Raw genomic sequence first — 21,574 nt, forward strand, 5'->3', positions numbered from 1 at the left:
TTCACAGCTTTCATATTATTTGATTTCTGCAAGTTAAAGTCAGAAGTATTTTTCAAAGGACTTTTAGAGGATGAAATCTCATTCTCAATTGTCTTGGTTCTCCAATTGTATATTAACTCAGCAGTCCTGATCTTATTTATCTGTTTTATCTGTTTGTCCAGCGTTGCTTGGGATAGTGAAAGGGGTGGCATATAAATTAAAGAAATAAATAAAAATAGTTTTCCTGCCATCTTTACCTTTTAATTTTATTATTATTTTTTAATTGGTGGATCTTGACTTTTATTTATTTATTTATTTATTTATTTATTTATTTATTTATTTATTTATTTATTTATTTATTTATTTATTTATTTATTTATTTATTTATTTATTTATTTATTTATTGGTTCGATTTATATGCCGCCCTTCTCCGGAGACTCAGGGCGGCTTACAATGCGTTAAGCAATAGCCTTCATACTTTTGTATAAACCTGCTTAGTAGGGCTTTTGACCCCCCCCCCCCCAAAGTGGTGTTCTTTTTTATACAAAGTCAGCTTATTGCCCCCACAATCCGGGTCCTCATTTTACCTACCTCGGATGGATGGAAGGCTGAGTCAACCTTGAGCCTGGTGTGATTTGAACTCGCAGTAATTGCAGGCAGCTGGCAGGTAAGTGCTACTTAAACAGCACTTTAGTCCACTGCACCACCAAGGCTCTAACCACTTACAACCATTCATTGAGTGACTGTTCAAAGTTACAACAGCATTGAGAAAATGTGACATATGACCATTTTTCACACTTACAACCATAGGGGCATCACCTCAGTCACATGTTCAAGCCATGTTACTAACTTAACCAGTGCAATGATTCACTGAACAACTGGGGCAAGAAAAGCCGTAACATGAGGCAAAACTCACTTTACAACTGTTTCGATTAGCAATGGAAATTTTGGACTCAATTGTGGTTGTAGGTCGAGGACTACATGTATTGTATTTAGAAGCTTTACTGTATTGTTTGTAGATGCAGCATAAACTGCTCAAAATCACCTTGATATTAGTAGGCATAAGCCAAGCCCTACTCCAAAATAAACATAAATTCCTGATAGACGAAGCTTCCTGTCAGACTGGCTGGAGTAAGCTTGAAATGTTTCCCTTTCTGGACTGCCAATTTCCTTGGCCTCCGTTTCTTTTAGCAGTCAAACAGCGTTTCTCTTCAACACTCATGAAATATTTTTCTATTTACTTTGCTTGTATGCTGCCCACTCCCGAAGTCTCTGTTTAGCTAACAATTTCAACCTGTCAAATAAAGGCCTGATAACACCAAGTACATATTCAAATAACAAGGTAACCCCCCCAAAAAATGTATTTAGGGGTTTATTTATTTGTATCTTGCCATTTCTATTTTTTACAAATACAATACAAATACAGAGTATAAGATGCACTTTTCCCCCCCATAAGAGGGTGGAAATGTTGGTGCGTCTTATATACCGAATACAGCCATTTTTGGCCTCCCAAAACCCCACCACTGCATTCCGTTTTAGCCAAAAACAGGCCCATTTTTTGCAAAACCGGGATGCGCAGAGGGTTTGGGAGGCCTGCAGAGTGCTTCCTGGGGGTCGGGGATTCCTGGATTTATAACAAGGCTGGATTGGGTGGCCTGAGGATGGCAGGGATGACAGATGGTATCTTTTGCACAACAGTCGACAATGAAGAAAACCCACTTCATAAGAAAAACTCAGCACACAAACGTTTCTGGCTCTAACTAGTTTTTAGACAACACTCCTGTAGAGTTAAGGCGGGCTACCATTTCAGAAATCTTCCTGCCTATGGTTAAGGACAGTGGTGAAATGCAAACATTTTTGCTACCGGTTCTGTGGGCGTGGCTTGATGGGTGTGGCTTGGTGGGATCATGTGACTGGGTGGGTGTGACCAACTTTTTTTTTTTTACTTTTTTAAAGCATTTTTTTTTTACTACCGGTTTGCCCAAACTGGTAGTTTTTATCACTACCAGTTCTCTCGAACCGGAGTGAACTGGTAGCATTTCACCCCTGGTTAAGGACCACTGGAGAAGCTGGAAACTAATTTTTCATCCCCTGCCATGTGGATATATAGAATATAGATAGATAGATAGATAGATAGATAGATAGATAGATAGATAGATAGCCATTCCGTCCAAACATTGGTTTTGATTAGTCACACTTATTAAAGTACAACTGACTGTCATGGGCCACCATGACCGATGAGCAGTCATACCACCTGAACAAACCAATGCAGGCCAAACTCCACTTTGTGCGCTGGTACTTCGTTACATTTAAGTGAATTACTCACTTCATTTTGTCTCTCAAGTGCAGCTGCTCTGTGGATTAGCAACAAGAGACACACAAAAATGTTTTTCCCTTTCTGGAGCACAAACAAAATGGAGTGATAAGCGACGATTGCTTTTCCTTGCAATTATCAGAAGAATAGTAGTTGTTGAGGTATCCCCAGTGGACTTTAAGATAAAAAAATCTTCCAAGGGAAAACCTGCTTTAAAAAATATGCTTCGAGTTCCCCAGCTGGGGGCAGAACAGGCCACTTCAGCTTGCCTTGGTACAGCCCAAACAAACATAAAAGGAAGCATATTTGATATATTTGTCCTGAAGCTATCCAGGTGGCATAGTGTTTAACAGGTGTTTATCCTGTTAAAGCTCTGGTAAAATTTAAAGTGATGCCTGCAATTCAGCTTCTGCACAAACTTGATTTCTGATCTAGGAGGGAAGGTGATAAGAATGACTGGGATGCCTCTCCAGCTGCTGCTCTTCTGGCTCCTGCCTCCAATTATTGCTAAGAGGATGCAAACTCTTTGTGTGCTGCCCCAACCTTACAAGATCCAGGAAAATTATTACAGGCCTGGTGATCTCGTTATTGGTGGGAATTTGCACTTGGGACTCTACTGGGAACTTTACTTACATTTTAACAAAGACCCCTATCTGTTTTCTCTCTCATATTTGTAAGTTTTACCCGGAGGACAAATATCTGGGTGATTACTCAGAAATATTTCTTCTTATGATATTTCAATTTGCATTCCCTCAACACTGTCAAACTATTTACTATGTCTGCACTACTATTAATCTTCTCATTGTTCCCGCCACCCATCTCCTTCCACTTATGACTGTATGACTGTATCTTTGTTGCTTGCATCCTTATGATTTATATTGATATTGTTTTCTGATTGCTCATTTTTACCCTATGACTATCATTAAGTGTTTTACCTTATGATTCTTGATGAACGTATCTTTTCTTTTATGTACACTGAGAGCATATGCACTAAGACAAATTCCTTGTGTGTCCAATCACACTTGGCCAATAAAGAATTCTATTCTATTCTATTCTATTCTATTCTATTCTATTCTATTCTATTCTAGTCTAGTCTAGTCTAGTCTAGTCTAGTCTAGTCTAGTCTAGTCTAGTCTAGTCAAGTCTAGTCTAGTCAAGTCTAGTCTAGTCTAGTCTAGTCTAGTCTAGTCTAGTCTGTTTCCTGGTGGAGTTCAAATATTTGTGCTTTTCTCAATAAAACTGATTAAAGACTGATTAAGTAAGCTATTTTTTCTTTCCAAAACTCTTCATCAAGACAATGATGAGTGAGGAGAGACAACAGCTTAGGAATTTTACTAGACCAGTGAAAATGTTGACTTACAATGTGATTTTGGACAGTAAGTGGTGATGGAAGACTCAAGGAAAAGAACAACACTTTTCCAGTGTGGAGTACTGCCAAAAACACAAGTTTTGGAATCAGCAGTGCTTATGAAAAATGGCCCTCACTGTTGTGTCAAAATGAAAAGTTGTGGTTGTAATGTTGTTATCTTCTACGGTGCTAAACAGAATGGGAAGTTGGTGCCTTTTTTTCTTCTTCCTTTACCCTATATCTCTTTTTTCCTTTCCCCCTTTCTTAGTTTTTCACATTTTTTAAAAAAATATATACTTGGATAAACTAATAAAAATTTTAAATTGGAATTCAGAAAAATATTTGCTATTTCCCACTGAAGTCTTGTGATCATCAATGGTTGTCTGGCCTGAAGAAGCTGCTCCAAAGAGAACAAAATTGATTAGGTTACTAGAACTACAATAGGGAAGGATTGCAACCACTGAAGCAAAGTGAAGAAGTAGGGGATGATAGAGGGATATAAAACAGTCCATGATATGAATTGATGGGCTTTTCTCCATTCCCACAAAGCTATCCAAGTTTAATCAAGAACTATCTTTAAAAAAAAATAATCCCATTGATATTTGGGACTTCCTGCCCCAAAGAAAACCCCACAAAGAAGACAAGGCAAACTTCATCAGGACACAAATGGTTTGAGGTAATGTTTCACAATGTTTCTCTCACGATAGACCCACACCCAACAACTACCAGCAGTTCATGGCTTTGGTGTTTGCAGTGACAGAGATCAACAAGGATCTGGTTCTCCTCCCCAACATCACCCTGGGCTTCAACATGTATGACAATGCCAATTGGAACAAGAGAGTTTCTTTGATCAGCCTCTTTCTGCTCTCCACACGTGACCAAATGGTTCCAGGCTATAAATGTGACCAGCGGGACACTCTCTTCTCTGTCATTGGAGGTGACAACCCCCAATTCTCAATGCCGATGGCCTCCATCTTCAGCATCCTCAAGGTCCCACAGGTAAGGTGGCTTCTTCAGATACAGTTATGGAGTAGACAAGCTACAGAAGCAATACATACATAATGTAATATTTCAAGACAAATTCCTTCCTAAATATTATTCATAGAAATGTAGCTGCTCTTTCACTGCAGATTATTCCCTGTACCAGATTTATGGTTTGTTTCCTTGGATTCTGACATGTCACAAGCAGGGAAAATATGTTAATTGCTGGCTCTTCCTAAAAAAGGAAAAAGCTTGCCAGTATCTCTCAAATCGACTCATCTCGGGGTCGGTAAAATACACTATGGGGACTCCTAAAGTCACCACCAATCTTTACTTTTGTCTTTTAAAGAAGATTCTCATTTTTTTCAGCTCAGCATTGGCTTTGAGTTCATTCAGGGAGACCGAAGAGTTTATCCTTCCTCCTTCCGAATTAATCCCAAGGAATTTCCTCAATTTCTGGGTTTAGTCCGGATGCTCCTGTATTTCCAGTGGAACTGGGTTGGGCTTATTGTCTCTGAAAATGAGAACGGAGAACGTTTCCTCTCAACTCTGAGGCCCATGCTCATGGAGAAGGAGATCTGCCTGGCTTTCACTCAAATGGTGAAACATCATTTTTCTCGTGCAGAAGTGTTCAAATTCACCTTACATTCGAAGATATGGGCTAATGTTGAAGTTATTCTTTCCTTTGCAGAACCTGACACTTTTGAAATGTTTCTTTTGACTCTGAACTATTATTTAATTGGTCAAAGACCATGTCCAAAAGTTTGGATCCTTACTACATATTGGAAGCCATATGCAAGCCATCTTCATGACAGATGGAGAGCTTTAAAGCATTTGCATGGGTCTCTGCATTTTAGGGACCACAACAGAAATATCTCCAAATTCAGCAATTTCCTCTTCTCTTTAGACCCTTTGAACCCTCAAGGAGATATGATCCTCCCATTATGGTGGGAAAAGGTCTTTGACTGTGAGTTCCACAAACCAGGTCACTATTTTATAAAATGGAAAAAATACTGTACAGGAAAAGAGAATTTACAGAATCTGCCCACCTACATGTTTCAATCAAGCATGACAGGTGAAAGTTACAATGTCTACAATGCCATTTATGCTGTGGCACATGCGTTACATGCTATGCATGGATCTGGATCCCGACTGGCCCTGATGAGACTTGGAAAGAGGATATCAATTGTTCAATCCTGGCAGGTAATCTGTGTCACTTTTTAATCAGTCCATAGATCTTAGAGTGGAAACTTCCCATCTGTATTACCTGAAATATTCATGAAATATCTGTATGCTACTATATCGGTGTACTTCAGAACAAATTGCAACAATAAATGAAAGAAAAACTGAGTTTAGGGTTGAGTTTATAAAATCATGGAATGTGCAGAGTCCGACAGACTTACAAAACTGATCAAGGGTAAAAGAGACTCAGACTTTTATGGTAGTTGGAATATGTAGTATGATTGGACCCAGAAACGATGGGAGAGAGACAAAGGATAATGTTGGTTTATAATTATAGATGATTGTATATTTATGGTAATCAATAAGTATTGGAAAGATAAATTTATATACAAAAATCTGTAAATATTTTCTATTTTTACTCTCTGATTACGGATGTATATATATATATATATGGATATTTTGGCGATGTTACACCGTGATAGAAAAATTATTATATATTTGTTTTTGATTTTTCTTTTTGGTGCTCTAATAAAATTTATTTAAAAAAAAAGAAAGAAAGAAAATCTGAGTTTAGTATAATGGGTTGAAAATAGGTAGGGGTGGGGGAGAGACAAGAATTTTAAACCAGTTGTGTCTAAGATCTACAGAGGAAATATCTTCATACAACATCCTGAAAGGTCTTCAAAGGTTGCCTGAGTTTCATGGAGGAGGTGTCAACCCAGAACAAGATGACAATCTGGGTGTGTTGGTACAAGATGCTTCAAAGAGGCAATTGAAGTCCTAGGGGGCAAATTTCCAGAACCATTTCAGTTTCTCTCAGTATATAGTATGAATCCAACCTGTTCCTGATCTAAAAATAATCAGACTTTTCTGAATCAAAACCTAATTGTTAGACGTTTCTGCACAGTGATGTGACAACCCAAAGCAGCCACTTCCACATGGACCCACTTAATCAGACCTGGTTTTTGCATTCTAGTCTTTTTTCTATCACATAGAGAGAATCAGTCCAGTTCTACATTGTTTTGAAAGAAATTATTCAATCGTTCCATTACATTTAAAATACAAATTTAAAAATGTATGTGGACAGGTATCACAGAAGGAAAGTCATACAAGGAAATTTCAAGTGTGGCATTAAAATCTTTGTATGTAGATATCACTCTGGTAAAACTATAGTTCAACAAGCCATGATACAAATGCCCAATGATAAAGGGGAACTTTGTGGTGCTGAGGAAATAGCTCAGTGTTTAGTGTTACTCCTGATTGCTCAGATCGCCACCAAGGGAACACTGCCCTATATCTTGTTAAACATACTCCTATCTCCTAAAATGAGTGTCATAACAGAATAACAGAGTTGGAAAGAACCTTGGAGATTTTCATTCCAACTTCCTGCTCAAGTAGGAAACCCTATATCAGAGGTCTGCAACCTGCGGCTATGGAGCCGCATGTGGCTCTTTCATCCCTCTGCTGAAGCTCCCTGTCGCTCAAAATATGTGTCACAGCCATCAATGTGGTTGAGCCGAGGTGGCGCAGTGGTTAGGGTGCAGTACTGCAGCTACTTCAGCTGACTGCTAGTTCAGCAGATCAGCGGATCAAATCTCACCGGCTCAAGGTTGACTCAGCCTTCCATCCTTCCGAGGTGGGTAAAATGAGGACCCAGATTGTGCTGGGACAATATACTATTTAGTATACTGTCTTTGGTGTAAGCCGCCCAGAGTCCTCGGAGAGTGGGTGGCATAGAAATATGATTAATAAAAAAAAAGTGTGACACCTGCTGCACGTGATTTATTGAGCTTTTCGGTCCATCTTTTTTTTCGGAGTTCAAAATGTTTTTGTTGCATGCAGAAATAAAAATGTGTTTTCTCTGTAGCAAGTCGTTGATTTCATAAATGCAGCATGCTATAGTTTTTTTTAATGCATAGCATAAAGGTAAAAAGTGATGTATGCAGTGTTTATCTTCATTTCAGATGTCAAAAGGGTTTTGTGGCTCCCGGTGTTTTCTTTTCTGTGGGAAATGGGTCCAAATGGCTCTTTGAGTGTTTAAGGTTGCCGACCCCTGTCCTATACCATTTCATACCTCTGGTTATCCAATCTCTTCTTTGAAACCTCCAGTAGTAGAAGCCATGATGTCTCATGTGTGGCTTTCAACCAATTACTCCAATGTTTGAAGATCTCTTTTGTTTCAGCTTCTTCCTTACTTGATGAATGTCCAGTTCAACAATGGTGTTGGAGAGGAAGTCTCCTTCTCAGAAAAAGGACTGGGATCTGCTCGTTATGACCTTCTCAATTGGGTTCGCCTTCCCAATCGATCAATTGTCCTTCTGAAAGTTGGGCAAATAAATCCTGGGGCTCCCCCAGGTCAGGATGTCACCATTCACTCCGGTGCAATTGTCTGGCCTACAAAGGTGACCTGGAAGATTCATTGTCTCCTGGGGATGCAGAAAATAGTACTACTGAATCAGAAAACAGGAAAGCATAACATTTGATGAAAACGTGCTTTGCATGTAAGACATCTGCAATATGATTTGTGTCATGATTGGGAAGAACTTTGTGTAACCCAGTTGGCCATTAGAGCAGGCAACTGTGATTTATCAGGACCTTTTCCATTGTAGGATCCAACACAGGACTCAAACACAATAATTTGAGGCTTATTGTAATGGATTTTTTAAAAATTTAATAGTATGCACTGATACTGTATAGTGTCACTGAACTGAATCCCCCAGGAGCTGTTCCAGATTTCTGATAGACCCTGGTGAACCATATTTGAAGATGGACATGTGATGTGGAAATGGATAAATGAAGCATGTCCAGTTTTTTTGGTCATCTCAAGCATTTCTCTTTTCTTTTTAGAAGGTGCCATTTGCCAGGTGTGGCATGAAGAGGTGCCAGGCAGGAGAGAGGAAAAGTGTCCCAGAGGGTGAACAGGTTTGCTGCTACCTATGTATCCCTTGTTCAGATGGGAGCATTTCTGATCTGACAGGTAGAGCATATAGACCTTCAAATATACACCTTCCAGCATCAGTGAACCATTCTGTGAATCAAAATATTGATTTCTTTTTATCATTGTTCATAGCACTGATAGGCTTCAAAGTTTCAGGATACAGAGATTTTCCCTTAAATCACTCCTTTCCCTTTTCAGAATTCTTGGTGCCCAATTCTATATCCGTCTCCTTGTAACTAATTTCTCTATAAATCACTTTGGATCAATAATAGAGAACATTCCCCCCCGTGATATTCAATGCACCTTTTTATGTCTTCCTCTCTTGCATTTGTGGACATTTTCAGCACACATGATAACATAATGGACACACAAACACAAAAAAGAGAGCAAGATTTCTGGCTGATAGATATATCAGTCTTTTTGCAGTTCTAGTATGAAGTGGTTTACTATAGTCATGCAAGTGTCCTGTGAATAGACAGGGCCTTTTTTCCACAGCAAATTGACCAGGCCAGCTGGGGATGAATAGATCCATGTCTCTGACTAAACTAACATAGCATCATTAATAAAGAAGGAGGCTTAGCCTTTGTTTGATCCACCATGAAATGCACCGTAGGTCATTCCATCACTTCTTTTGGGGGTTGACCATAGCATAAAGGGGACACTCATGTCACCTCTGAGGGTGGGATAATGCTAATTACAGATGACTCTTAAATCCTTAAATAAAGACTCTTCATTTCAGATGCTGCCCAATGTGATCCTTGCCCAGAAGATCAATACCCCAACAAGGATAAGGTCCACTGCATTGCCAAGAAGATCCACTTCCTTGCCTATCAAGATCCCCTAGGATATAATTTAGCTTCTTTAGCTCTTGTTTTTTCTCTGCTCACAACTGGTATCGTGGTGATTTTCCGTAAACACCATGACACACCAATTGTCAAGGCCAACAACTGAGATCTCACCTACATCCTCCTGGTCTCCCTCCTGCTCTGCTTCCTCTGCTCCTTCTTCTTCATTGGTCGACCCAGGAAGCTCACCTGTCTCTTCCGACAAACTGCCTTTGCCATTCTCTTTTCTCTTGCAGTTTCCTCTGTCTTGGCAAAAACTGTCATGGTGGTTCTGGCCTTCATGGCCACCAAGCCAGGGAATCAGACAAGGAAACTCTTAGGAAAACCACTGACCTACTCCATTGTCTTAGGCTGTCCCCTGATCCAAGCAGTTTTGTGTGTCACGTGGCTGGCAACTTCTCCCCCATTTCTCAACATGGATTTCCATTCCTTGGTCAGAGAGACCATCATAGAATGTAAGGAAGGTTCAATTTCAATGTTTTATGCCGTCCTTGCCTACCTGGGTTTCCTGGCTCTTATGAGTTTCACAGTGGCCTTTATGGCCAGGAAATTGCCTGACAGCTTTAACGAAGCCAAGCTCATTACTTTCAGCATGCTGGTTTTCTGCAGTATTTGGATCAGCTTCCTCCCCACCTACCTGAGCACCAAAGGGAAGTTCATGGTGGCCGTGGAGATCTTCTCCATCTTGGCCTCTGGGGCTGGTCTCTTGGCTTGCATCTTTTTCCCCAAATGCTTCATTATCCTATTCAGGCCCCATCTGAATCGTAAAGAGAATATCATGAGGCAGAAGAATTTCTGATTTATGTGGAGATTGGGCACTTTGATTTTGGGATATTTTTGTATTCAATATGATTTCTAAAATAAATCATGAAATGCAAGGAAATGTTATCCATCAAATAATTAGAAATAACTTTATGTGACTAATCACAAAATATTTTTGATCAGGAACAATCACCATCTTTTTATTCTTCATTCTTTCTTGTTGTATCCAGTGAGACCCCAGTAATCAAGATAGAAGTAAAATGTTGTATGAAATCACATGTGGATATTAGCTCCCAACAGGACAGTTACTCACTTTATTTATTTTAATCCAAAGAGTCTTTAAAATTTTGCTGGTTGTGTTCATTATCCATGTTGATAAGCATGTTCCCTAAGGATATTCTGAATAAGACACTGGAATGAATGAGTGAATGAATGAATGAATGAATGAATGAATGAATGAAGATGGGATACAAGTTGGTGGAAAGGGAAAGGTAGAACTACCTGAGATCTTCACTGAATGTTAGCAAACAAAACATTTATATTGTGTCCATTTCAGCAAGAGAAAATCAAAATTATTTTATTTTGTATTTTATTTTCTCATATACACTGTATTCCAAAAATCATTCCCCTTATAAAATTTGTCATGTAATTTACATAACAAATGATCTACGGGGCCTGATTTTGGAATTGCATACACATAAAGACACACTGTATATGTGGCATTCTATATTTTTATTCTGTTTATATTCTCCCCTTCCTTTCAATGCATCAAGTTCACCCTGTTTGTTCCTGAAACTTTGAGCATTATAGTATAAGTATTTGAGTCCTTTAATGGCTGACTTGACTGCAATCAATTAAATTGAAATGAAGAGATTTGATGCCACAGACTATTATCTTAGTACAATAGTCCCATGGATGTGCAATTGATTTTTAAAACAACTTTTGGTGTCTGGCATTCTACTTCCTCCTCTTGATTTATGGAAGATGATTTTTCTCCCTGCCTTATTGGTTTTATTTATTCCTCACTTTGGGTTTCTGAAGGAAAACTGGCAGAGGAAGTAAGATGAGCTCCAATACTTATATTCGAAATGACTGACCTATGAATATGTATGCTTATACCTTCTGTTGCATATGCATTAGTCTCCTCTGCCTTTCTTAGATGTATAAATATGAGCGTTTAGTTGGATGGGATCTCTCTCAGTGTTTAGAATGAGTGCTGCTGGCACATGCTGGTTAATGAACACTTGATTAACTTGATTATTTTGATTATTTTGGTTCTCTGTTTGATTCCACACTACTATTTACCCACCTAGTCCAGAGTTTTATGATGAGTGATGGTAAATGTCCCACAACAATCAACAATGAAGAAAGCCCACTTCATACGAAAAGCACAGCAAAAAAACTTTTCCAGCTCTAACTAGTTTTAAATTCCTGTGGAATTTAGGGTAGCCTAACTTTTCTGCCCCAGCTACGGACCCCAAAGAACACAGCAGACACAAAGTCCATACAAACCTTAACTTACTAATTAAGGACTACTAATAAGCTTTCTTAGTAGTTGTTTGAACACAAGTACAGTTTAAATCAGTCTTTTCTGAACAAGGGCTGTTAATTTAACTTCATTAACAGCCGACAAGAATCCAAAGAATAATAACTCAATTCTGAGTATTTCAGATAACCGTAATCTTACTGTGTGGTTGGCAGAATGCCCAGAAGCAATTTGCAGGAACACTAACAAGAGAGAAACAAGAGCCGAATCAAAAGTTTCTGGAATCAAGACGCGAAGGAATATGAACGAAGTTGTTTCCTGCAAATTACATCAGTCGTCGTCATTCCTTAAATAGGCTAGGGGAGTGGCCAATTAGCCCCAAGCCTTCCTCCCGAGGAGACCTCCTCCTGAGTAGCCACTCCTGCCTTTTAACAGTTCTGTGTGCTCGTGCTTCGAGAAGAGGCTCCTCCTCTTCTTCCTCTTCACTTATGGGAGCTTTTGGAGGTTCTGAAGGCCCTGGCTGAATCCCTGCCTCTGGCACCACATCTCCTCCAGCCTCCTCATTGTCTGACTCGAGTGCCAGCTGCACAGGCTGCTGGCGCAGCACTAAACCGGCCTCCTCGCTGTCGGAATCAGCTACTAACTGCACTGGCCGCTGACGGGCCACAACACTAACATCTTCAGAAATGCTCCTGCCTATTGTTAAGAACCACTGGAAAAGTTGGGAAGAAACTTTTCATCCCCTGCCACGTGGGGATAAATAAACCAGCTATTCCATCCAAACATGCTTACTAAAGTACAACTGACTGTCATGTGCCACCATGACCTATTATCACTCATACTACCTGACCAAACGATGGAACAGGCCAGAGGTGGGTTTCAGCAGGTTCTGACCAGTTCTGGAGAACCGGTAGCAGAAATTTTGAGTACTTCGGAAAACCGGTAAATACCACCTCTGACTGGCCCTGCCCCCATCTATTCTCTGCCTCCCGAGTCCCAGCTGATCGGGAGGGAATGGGGATTTTGCAGTAATCTTCCCCCGCCACGCCCACCAAGCCACACCCACCAAGCCATGCCATGCCCACCAAGCACCCACAGAACCGGTAGTAAAAATTACTACCGCTGGAACAGGCCAAACTCCACCTTGTGTGAAGGTACTCAATTTCATTTAAGTCTGCTGTTTCTGCTATTTTTTATTCTTTTTTGGTACTTAAAAGGTCCTTAAAAGGACCGTGGGATTGTGTGTGAGCCCAGGAGATCCTTGCGGATGTCTGGCTACCAGTCCATCTGTTACTCATTTAGCACCACCCAGGAGGCATATGTGGCTTAAGGGTTGCCACAGACGCAAGTAACTTTGCCTCCCCGACACATATGGGTGACATACAATAGAATTAGAATGACTCATGAGGTGTGTGCCGACTCCTTGTATAAATGGGGAAAGACACCTTCAGCACAATGTGATTGGGCACCCTCCCCCCAACAGACTATCCAACATATAGTGAGGGAATGCTCTAACAGAAGGTATCCAGGAGATTTTAGGGACTGTCGTAACAACGGCAGTCATAACAACGACAGCTACTGACTGGATCTCCAAACTCAACATTAAACTGTGAAATGTTATTTCTGTTTTCCTCTTAGGTTTCTTACTGCTTTTTTTAAAAATTGTTTTAATTGTTTTAACCTGTAATAATGAAGTGTTTAAATATTGTGTGTGACCAGACATATGCTAAATAAATAAATCATGTAAGTCACTTGCCCTTGATTCTCAAGCTCATCTGTTCTCTGGATTAATAATAAGAGAAACAAATGTGTTTTTTCCCTTTCTGGTGCATAAACAAAATGGAGTGCTGAGTGGGTGAGACAATTGCTTTTCCTTGCAATTATCAGAAGAACAGTAATTAATACATCCTCTATGGATTTCAAGCCACAAAAATCTTCCAAGATAATAGAATAGAATAGAATAGAATTCTTTACTGGCCAAGTGTGATTGGACACACAACAAATTTGTCTTGGTGCATAGGCCCTCAGTGTCCATAAAAGAAAAGATACTTTTGTCAAGAATCATAAGGTACCTCACTTAATCATAGCCATAGGGAAAGAGTCAATATAAATCTGAAGGATACCAGCAACAAGGTTACAGTCATACAGTCATAAGTGGGAGGAGATGGGTGATAGGAATGAGGAGAAATTTAATAGTAATGCAGACTTAGTAACTAGTTTGACACTGTTGAGGGAATTATTTGTTTAGCAGAGTGATGGCGTTCAGGAAAAAACTGTTCTTGTGTCTATTTGATCTGGTGTGCAGTGTTCTATAGCATCATTTTGAGGGTAGGAGTTGAAACAGTTTATGTCCAGGATGTGAGGAGTCTCTCAACATTTTCACAGCCCTCTTCTTGACTCATGCAGTATACAGGTCCTCAATGGAAGGCAGGTTGGTAGCCATTGTTTTTTCTGCAGTTCTAATTATCCTCTGAAGTCTGTGTCTGTCTTGTTGGGTTGCAGAGCCAAACCAGACAGTTATAGAGGTGCAGATGACAGACTCAATAATTCCTCTGTAGACCTTTATCAGCAGGTCCTTGGACAGTTTGAGCTTTCTGAGTTGGCGCAGAAAGAACTTTCTTTGTTGTGCTTTTTTGATGACGTTTTTGATGTTGGGTGTCTATTTTAGGTCGTGAGGTATGGTAGAACCTAGAACTTTGAAGGTCTCTACTGTTGATACTGTGTTCTCTAGTATTGTAAGAGGTGGTAGTATACAGTAAAACAGGTTTTAAATAAATATGCTTGGAGTTCTCCAGGTGGGAGCAAGCAATGCCACCTCACCTTGTCTTGCAAAGAGCTCACCTCCTGTGTTTGTTTGAGGAGACTCAGCTGCCCTAAATTTTCTCTTTTGTCACAGCCCAAATGCAGGTAAAATGTTTCAATCAGAATAGATCTACAAGGGACCTTGGAGATCTTTTCGTTCAACCCTCTGCTGAAGCAGGAGACCCTATACCATTTCAGATAGGTGGCTGTCCAGTTTTTTTTAAAAGCATCCAGTGATGAAGCACTCACAACCTCTGGTGGCCTGCTGTTCCACTGGTTAATTGTTCTCACTGTTAGGAAATTTCTCCTCCAGGTTGCTTCTCTACTTGATTAGTTTCCATCCATTGTTATTTGTCTTGCCTTCTGGTGCTTTGGAAAATAAGTTGACCCCCTCTTCTTTGTAGCAGCCCCTCAATTACTAGAATAATGCTATTACGTCACCCCTCATCCTTCTTTGCCCTAGATTGACATAACCAATTAATGCAACCGTTCTTCATATGTTCTTGTCTCCAGACCTTTAATCATCTGAGTTGACCTTCTTTGCACTTTGTCCAAAGTTTCAACATCCTTTGTGAGTGTGTGTGTGTGTGTGTGTGTGTGTAATGTGGTGAGTAAAACTGGATGCAATATTCCAGGGGTGACCTTACTAAGGCTTTATAAAGTGGTACTAATACTTCATGTGATTTTGATTTTATGCCTCTATTTATACAAACAAGGATTGTATTAGTTTTTTTGGCTGGTGCCACACACGGCTGATTCATGTTTAAGTGATTATCCACAAAGACTCCAAGGTCCCTCTCACAGTTACTGTTTCTTAGCCAGGTTTCACATACTCTGTACTTGTAGTATTGGGTTTTTTTCCCCTGCCTAAGTGAAAATCTTGCTTTTCTCCATGTTAAATTTCATGTTATTGGATAGGGTGCATTGTTCAAGTTTGTCAAGAACTTTTTGGATCCTGAGCTTGTCTTCTGGGGTGTTGGCTGTTCCTGCCAGCTTAGTGTCATCTGCAAATTTGATGAGTTCCCCATCCATTCACTCAACTAAGTCATTTATGAAAATGTTGAAGAGTACTGGCCCACTGCTTACTTCTCTCCATGTGGATGTAGTACCATTACAGACTACTCGTTGAGTTGAGTTTATCAGCAGTTACAAATCCATCTAGTGTTGCTGTTGTCTAGCCTGCATTTTTCTAGTTTACCAAGAAGTAGATTCTGCTCTATTCTGTCAAATGCCTTGCTGAAGTCTAAGTATATTATGTCCATAGCATTTTGCTTGCCTGCTAATTGAGTCACTTTGTCAAAGAATGAAATAAGATTGGTTTGGCATGATCTGTTTTTAACAAGCCCATGCTGGCTACTCATTATAACTTTGGTTTTAACCATTCAGTTTATTAAAAAAAAAAGTTTTTGATATGTTTACCCTGAAGCCATCCAGGTGGCATGTCCTGTGTTTATCCTGTTAATGCTCTGGTAAAATTTAAAGTGATGCCTGCAATTCAGCTTCTGCACAATCTTGATTTCTGATCTAGGAAGGAAGGTGACAAGAATGACTGGGATGCCTCTCCTCCTGCTGCTGCTCTTCTGGCTCCTGCCTCCAATAATTGCTAAGGGGATGCAAACCCTTTGTGTGCTGCCACAACCTTACAGGATTCAGGAACACTATTACAGGCCTGGTGGTCTCATTATTGGTGGGAATTTGCCCTTGGGGAACTATTGGTACCCTTTCTTAAACTTTAAGAAAGACCCATTCCCGTTTTCTCTCCCATATTTGTAAGTTTTACCTTGAAGTCAAATATCTAGGTGATTGTTTGTGCTGTGTTTGCTCAGAAAGATTTGTTCTCATGATGTTTCAATTTCCTAGTATAGTTCAATTTTTTGTGCTTTTCTCAATAAAGTGCCAAACTAATTAAATAAGCTAGTTTTTCTTTCCAAACTCTTTACCAGAAAGATGATAAATTACATAAAGAGTGAGGAGGGACAACATTTTAGGCAGTTTATTAGCCTACTGAAGAAGTTTATTTATTTATTTATTATATTTCTATACCACCTTTCTCCCATAGGACTCAAGGCGGTGTACAGTCAAGAAAAATATAGACACACAAACATCATAAAATTGCTAATTAAAATTATTACTTAGTTTGGTCAATCAAATAAAACCCAGAATTAGATAACATTTAAAAAATCATTCATATGTTCATATGTTTAGCCCCGCCTGTTGGAACATCAGGGTCTTGAGGGCACGGCGGAAAGCACGGAGATCAGGGATATTCCGTATCCCCGGGGGCAGTTCATTCCTAAGGGTTGGAGCCCCCACAGAGAAGGCCCTCCACCTGGGAGTCGCCAGTCGACATAATTTGACTGACGGTACCCTGAGTAGTCCCTCCCTGTGAGAATGAACTGGTTGGTGGGAGGCTATTGGTGGCAAAAGACGGTCTCGTAGGTACCCAGGTCCTAAGCCATGGAGTGCTTTAAAGGTGATAACTAACTAAGTTGACTTATACTGTTAATAGAATAGAATAGAATTCTTTATTGGCCAAGTGTGATTGGACACACAAGGAATTTGTCTTTGGTGCATATGCTCTCAGTGTCCATAAAAGAAAAGATACATTTCTCAAGAATCATAAGGTACAACACTTAATGATAGTCATAGGGAACAAATAAGCAATCAAATCATATTAGGAAACAGTGAAAATAAATATTAAGGATGCCAGCAAGGTTACAGTCATACAGTCATAAGTGGGAGGAGATGGGTGATAGGAATGATGAGAAGATTAACAGTAATGCAGACTTAGTAACTAGTTTGACAGTGTTGAGGGAATTATTTGTTTAGCAGAGTGATGGCTTTCGGGGAAAAAAAACTGTTCTTGTGTCTAGTTGTTCTGTTATGCAGTGCTCTATAGCATCGTTTTGAGGGTAGGAGTTGAAAATTATGTCCAGGATGTGTGGAGTCTGTAAATATTTTTGCAGCCCTCTTTTTGACTCGTGCAGTATACAGGTCCTCAATGGAAGGCAGGTTGGTAGCCATTGTTTTTTCTGCAGTTCTAATTATCCTCTGAAGTCTGTGTCTGTCTTGTTGGGTTGCAGAGCCAAACCAGACATATAGAGATTATAGTTTGAAAATCACAAAATCATATATCATCCATAATTTGAACACAAAATCATGATTGAAGTCTCAGGTACCAACTGAAAGCTTTTCCAGTATGGGCTGCAGTAAAGAACTCAAAACTTGGTTTTGGAATCAGCAGTGCTTATGAATAATGGTAAACCTTTGCTGAGACCTCACTTGAGTCTTGTGCTCAGCAAAGGTTGCCTGTCCTGAAGAAATGGTCCATGATATGGAAAAATAGGCTTTTCTCCTATTTGTTGCTGTAACATTTTTACAATGTTTCTCTCACTATAGACCCACACCTAACAACTACCAGCTGTTCATGGCCCTGGTGTTTGCAGTGAGAGAGATCAACAAGGATCTGGTTCTCCTCCCCAACATCACTCTGGGCTTCCACCTGTATGACAATGCCTATTGGAGGAAGAGGGTTTCTCTGATCAGCCTCTTTCTCCTCTCCAAACGTGACCAGATGGTTCCAGGTTATAAATGTGACCCGGAGGACACTCTGCTCTCTGTCATTGGAGGAGACAATCCCAAATTATCAATGCAGATGTCCTCCATGTTCAGCATCTTCAAGGTCCCACAGGTAAGGGGGATCCTTTAGATATAGTTATGAAGTAGACAGACTACAGAAGCACACACAGAAGTCCAAGATGACACCAAAAGGAAGGGGGAAATATCAATAGCATGTGACTTGGACAATTAATGCTATAGTTGGATTCATTTTTATATTTCATGTGTCAAGCTATATTTTATATAACCACTGAGAGACACGTAGTGCAATATTTTTGTACTTGCCAAGTGGAAGTCCTTTGAAACTTATTACTCATTAAATGGTAGCCAGTCTTTCATTGCAGTTTAATTCCTACACAAATTGTTTGTTTCCTTAGATTCTGACATGCCACAACATGGAAAAATCTGTTAATTGTTGGTTCTTCCTCTAAGAGAAACAGAAAGTAATATGTCTGTACCTGCCAGAAGGAATTCCTTCCTAAATTATTACTCATAAAAGACTTACTCCTCTTTCACTGCAGCTTATTCCCTGTACCAGATTTATGGTTTGTTTCCTAGGATTCTGACATGTCACAACCAGGGAAAATATGTTCATTGCTGGCTCTTCCTAAGAAAGGAAGAAGCTTATCATTCAAAATGACTCAGCTTGACTGATGGGGTCAATAAACTGCAGAATGGGAACCCTTAAGGTCACCATCAATCTTTACTTTTGTCTTCTAAAGAAGATTCTCACTTTTTTCAGCTCAGTATTGGCTTTGAGCTCATTCAGAGAGACCGAAGAGTTTATCCTTCCTCCTTCCGGATTAATCCCAAGGAATTGCCACTATTTGTGGGTTTAGTCCAAGTGCTTCTGTATTTCCAGTGGAACTGGGTTGGGTTTATTGCCTCTGAAGAGAACGGAGAACGGTTCATCTCAACTCTGAGGCCAATGCTCTTGGAGAAGGAGATCTGCTTGGCCTTCACTCAAATGGTGAAACATGATGCTTCTGATGCGGAAGTGCGAAAATTCACTTTACATTCAAAAATTTGGGCTAATATTGAAGTCGTACTTTCCTTTGGAGAATCTGAAATTGTTAAAAAATTTCTTTGGGCTGTCAACTTTTATATATTTAATAAAAGGAGACCATGTGAGAAAGTTTGGATCCTAACTTCCTATTGGAAACCACATGCAAATGATTTTCGACATAATTGGCATGCTTTAAAGAACTTGCGTGGGTCTCTGCATTTTAGGGAGCACAGCAGAGATATCTCAGAATTCAGCCATTTCCTCCTCTCTTTAGACCCTTTGAACCCACAAGGAGATATGATCCTCCCATTGTGGTGGGAAAAGGTCTTTGACTGTGAGTTCCACAAACCAGGTCACTATTTTATAAAATGGAAAAAATACTGTACAGGAAAAGAGAATTTACGGAATCTGCCCACCTACATGTTTCAAACAAAGATGACAGGTGAAAGTTACAATGTCTACAATGCCGTTTATGCTTTGGCAAATGCATTACATGCAATGCATGGATCTGGATCACAACCAGCCCTGAGAAAACTTGGAAAGAGAATATCAACTGTTCAATCCTGGCAGGTAATCTCTGTCACTTTTTATTCAGTTCATAGAGTGGAAACTTCCCATATGTATTACTTGAAATATTCATGAAATATATGTATGCTTCTATATTAATATATTTCAGAACAAATTACAACAATATATAATCTGAAATTAATATAATAGGTTGAAAATGGTTAGAAGGGGGTGGGTTGCATTGGCTTTTTGGCAGCCAATGACACTGCCTGCTTTTATTTAAGTGATTGTCCTGTAAGGACTTCAAGATCCCTGTTGTAGTTACTATTATTGACCTGGTTACCACCATTTTTATACCTACTGTATGCAACAGCCTTATTCTTGTCTAAATGTAGTACCTTACACCATTAAATGTTATTTGTCAGATAGGGGCCTTTGTTCAAGTCTGTCTTGATTCTTCTGTATCCTGAGCATTTCTTCTGGAGTGTTGGCTATTCTTGCCAGCAAATTTGATGTGTTCTCCTTCTATCCTCTCTTCTAAAACATTGATGAAGGTACTGAAGAGTACTGGCCCTAAGACAGTGCCTTGGAGAGTCCCACTGCATACTTCCCAACATGTAAAGACTACAAGTTGCGTATAGTTGGTCAACTGATCGTGAAGATATGGTTCAAAGTTTCGAAGTTTGCATCTACCAGTTCCTTCAGAACCTTGTGGTATAATCCATCTGATCCTGGTCGTTTGATCTTGTCTAGAGTGGATCGGTCTTCTCTTACCATTTTCTAATACATTCCTAATCTGCATTTTACAGTATTTCCTACATACCTTATTTAACTGATTAGCAAAAAGTTTATCTATTTCCGTTGTGTGGTGGAATGGCCTGCAGTATACGCCAATGCAATGTTATTCTTTTTTCCCCTTTTATATTAACCCAAATGCATTCATGATAGTTTTCATTCTTGTTCTGCTCTATTTCTGTAGAGATGTGCCTATTTCTTATATATGGCGCAACTCCACTTACTCATTTATTAGGTCTGTTCATTTTAAGCAATTTAAATCCCTCTAGTTGAATATTCCATTCAAAGGTTTCATCCCACCAAGTTTCTGTAATGACAACTATCTCATACCTCCCCTCATGTACTTGGAATTCTAGATCACCATTTTTATTCCTCATACCTTGTACATTGCTGGGCTGGGTTCTACTTACCTTTACTACCAGTTCGCAACGGGGCCACACACATGCACTCATATGGGCAGAAGTGTTTTGATGACATCAGGGTCAGTGGGCGGAGCCTCCTGCGATTTTACTACTGGTTCTATAGAACTGGTGCAAAGCGGGGGCACCCCACCACTGTTGTATAGGCATTTGAGTCCTTTTTGACTGACCCTGTGCTTGGTTTCTACATAATCTGTTTTGTTGTCTGAGAAACCACAAAGTAGTAGAAGCCATGATGCCTCAGGTGTGGCTTTCAACCAATTACTCCAATGTTTGAAGATCTCTTTTGTTTCAGCTTCTTCCTTACTTGATGAATGTCCAGTTCAACAATGGTGTTGGAGAGGAAGTTTCCTTCTCAGAAAAAGGACTGGGGTCTGCTCGTTATGACCTTCTCAATTGGGTTCACCTCCCCAATCGATCAATTGTCCTTCTGAGAGTTGGGCAAATAAATCCTGGGGCTCCCCCAGGTCAGGATGTCACCATTCACTCTGGTGCAATTGTCTGGCCTACAAAGGTGAGCTGGAAGATTCATTGTCTCCCGGGAATGCAGAAAATAGTACTATTGAATCAGAAAACTTTCATTTGCATAACA

At 39.8% G+C, this 21,574-nt stretch overlaps 1 protein-coding gene across 1 annotated transcript in view; it reads left to right on the plus strand.

Annotated features, from left to right (window-relative positions):
* The first annotated feature begins 2,209 nt into the window (after positions 1 to 2,209).
* The window catches only part of LOC132712138 (extracellular calcium-sensing receptor-like), a 33,393-nt gene continuing 14,028 nt past the window's right edge, over positions 2,210 to 21,574 (plus strand). Inside the window, exons 1-8 of the mRNA XM_060692660.2 lie at positions 2,210 to 2,292; positions 4,349 to 4,640; positions 4,992 to 5,222; positions 8,652 to 8,726; positions 14,504 to 14,511; positions 18,037 to 18,328; positions 19,118 to 19,252; positions 21,278 to 21,496. Coding sequence (XP_060548643.2) covers positions 2,210 to 2,292; positions 4,349 to 4,640; positions 4,992 to 5,222; positions 8,652 to 8,726; positions 14,504 to 14,511; positions 18,037 to 18,328; positions 19,118 to 19,252; positions 21,278 to 21,496 — 1,335 coding nt within the window. The remainder of the gene's footprint in view (positions 2,293 to 4,348; positions 4,641 to 4,991; positions 5,223 to 8,651; positions 8,727 to 14,503; positions 14,512 to 18,036; positions 18,329 to 19,117; positions 19,253 to 21,277; positions 21,497 to 21,574) is intronic.

The sequence above is a fragment of the Pantherophis guttatus genome, chromosome 1, assembly GCF_059756535.1.
Source record: "Pantherophis guttatus breed Tessera chromosome 1, ASM5975653v1, whole genome shotgun sequence".
Lineage (NCBI taxonomy): Eukaryota > Metazoa > Chordata > Lepidosauria > Squamata > Colubridae > Pantherophis > Pantherophis guttatus.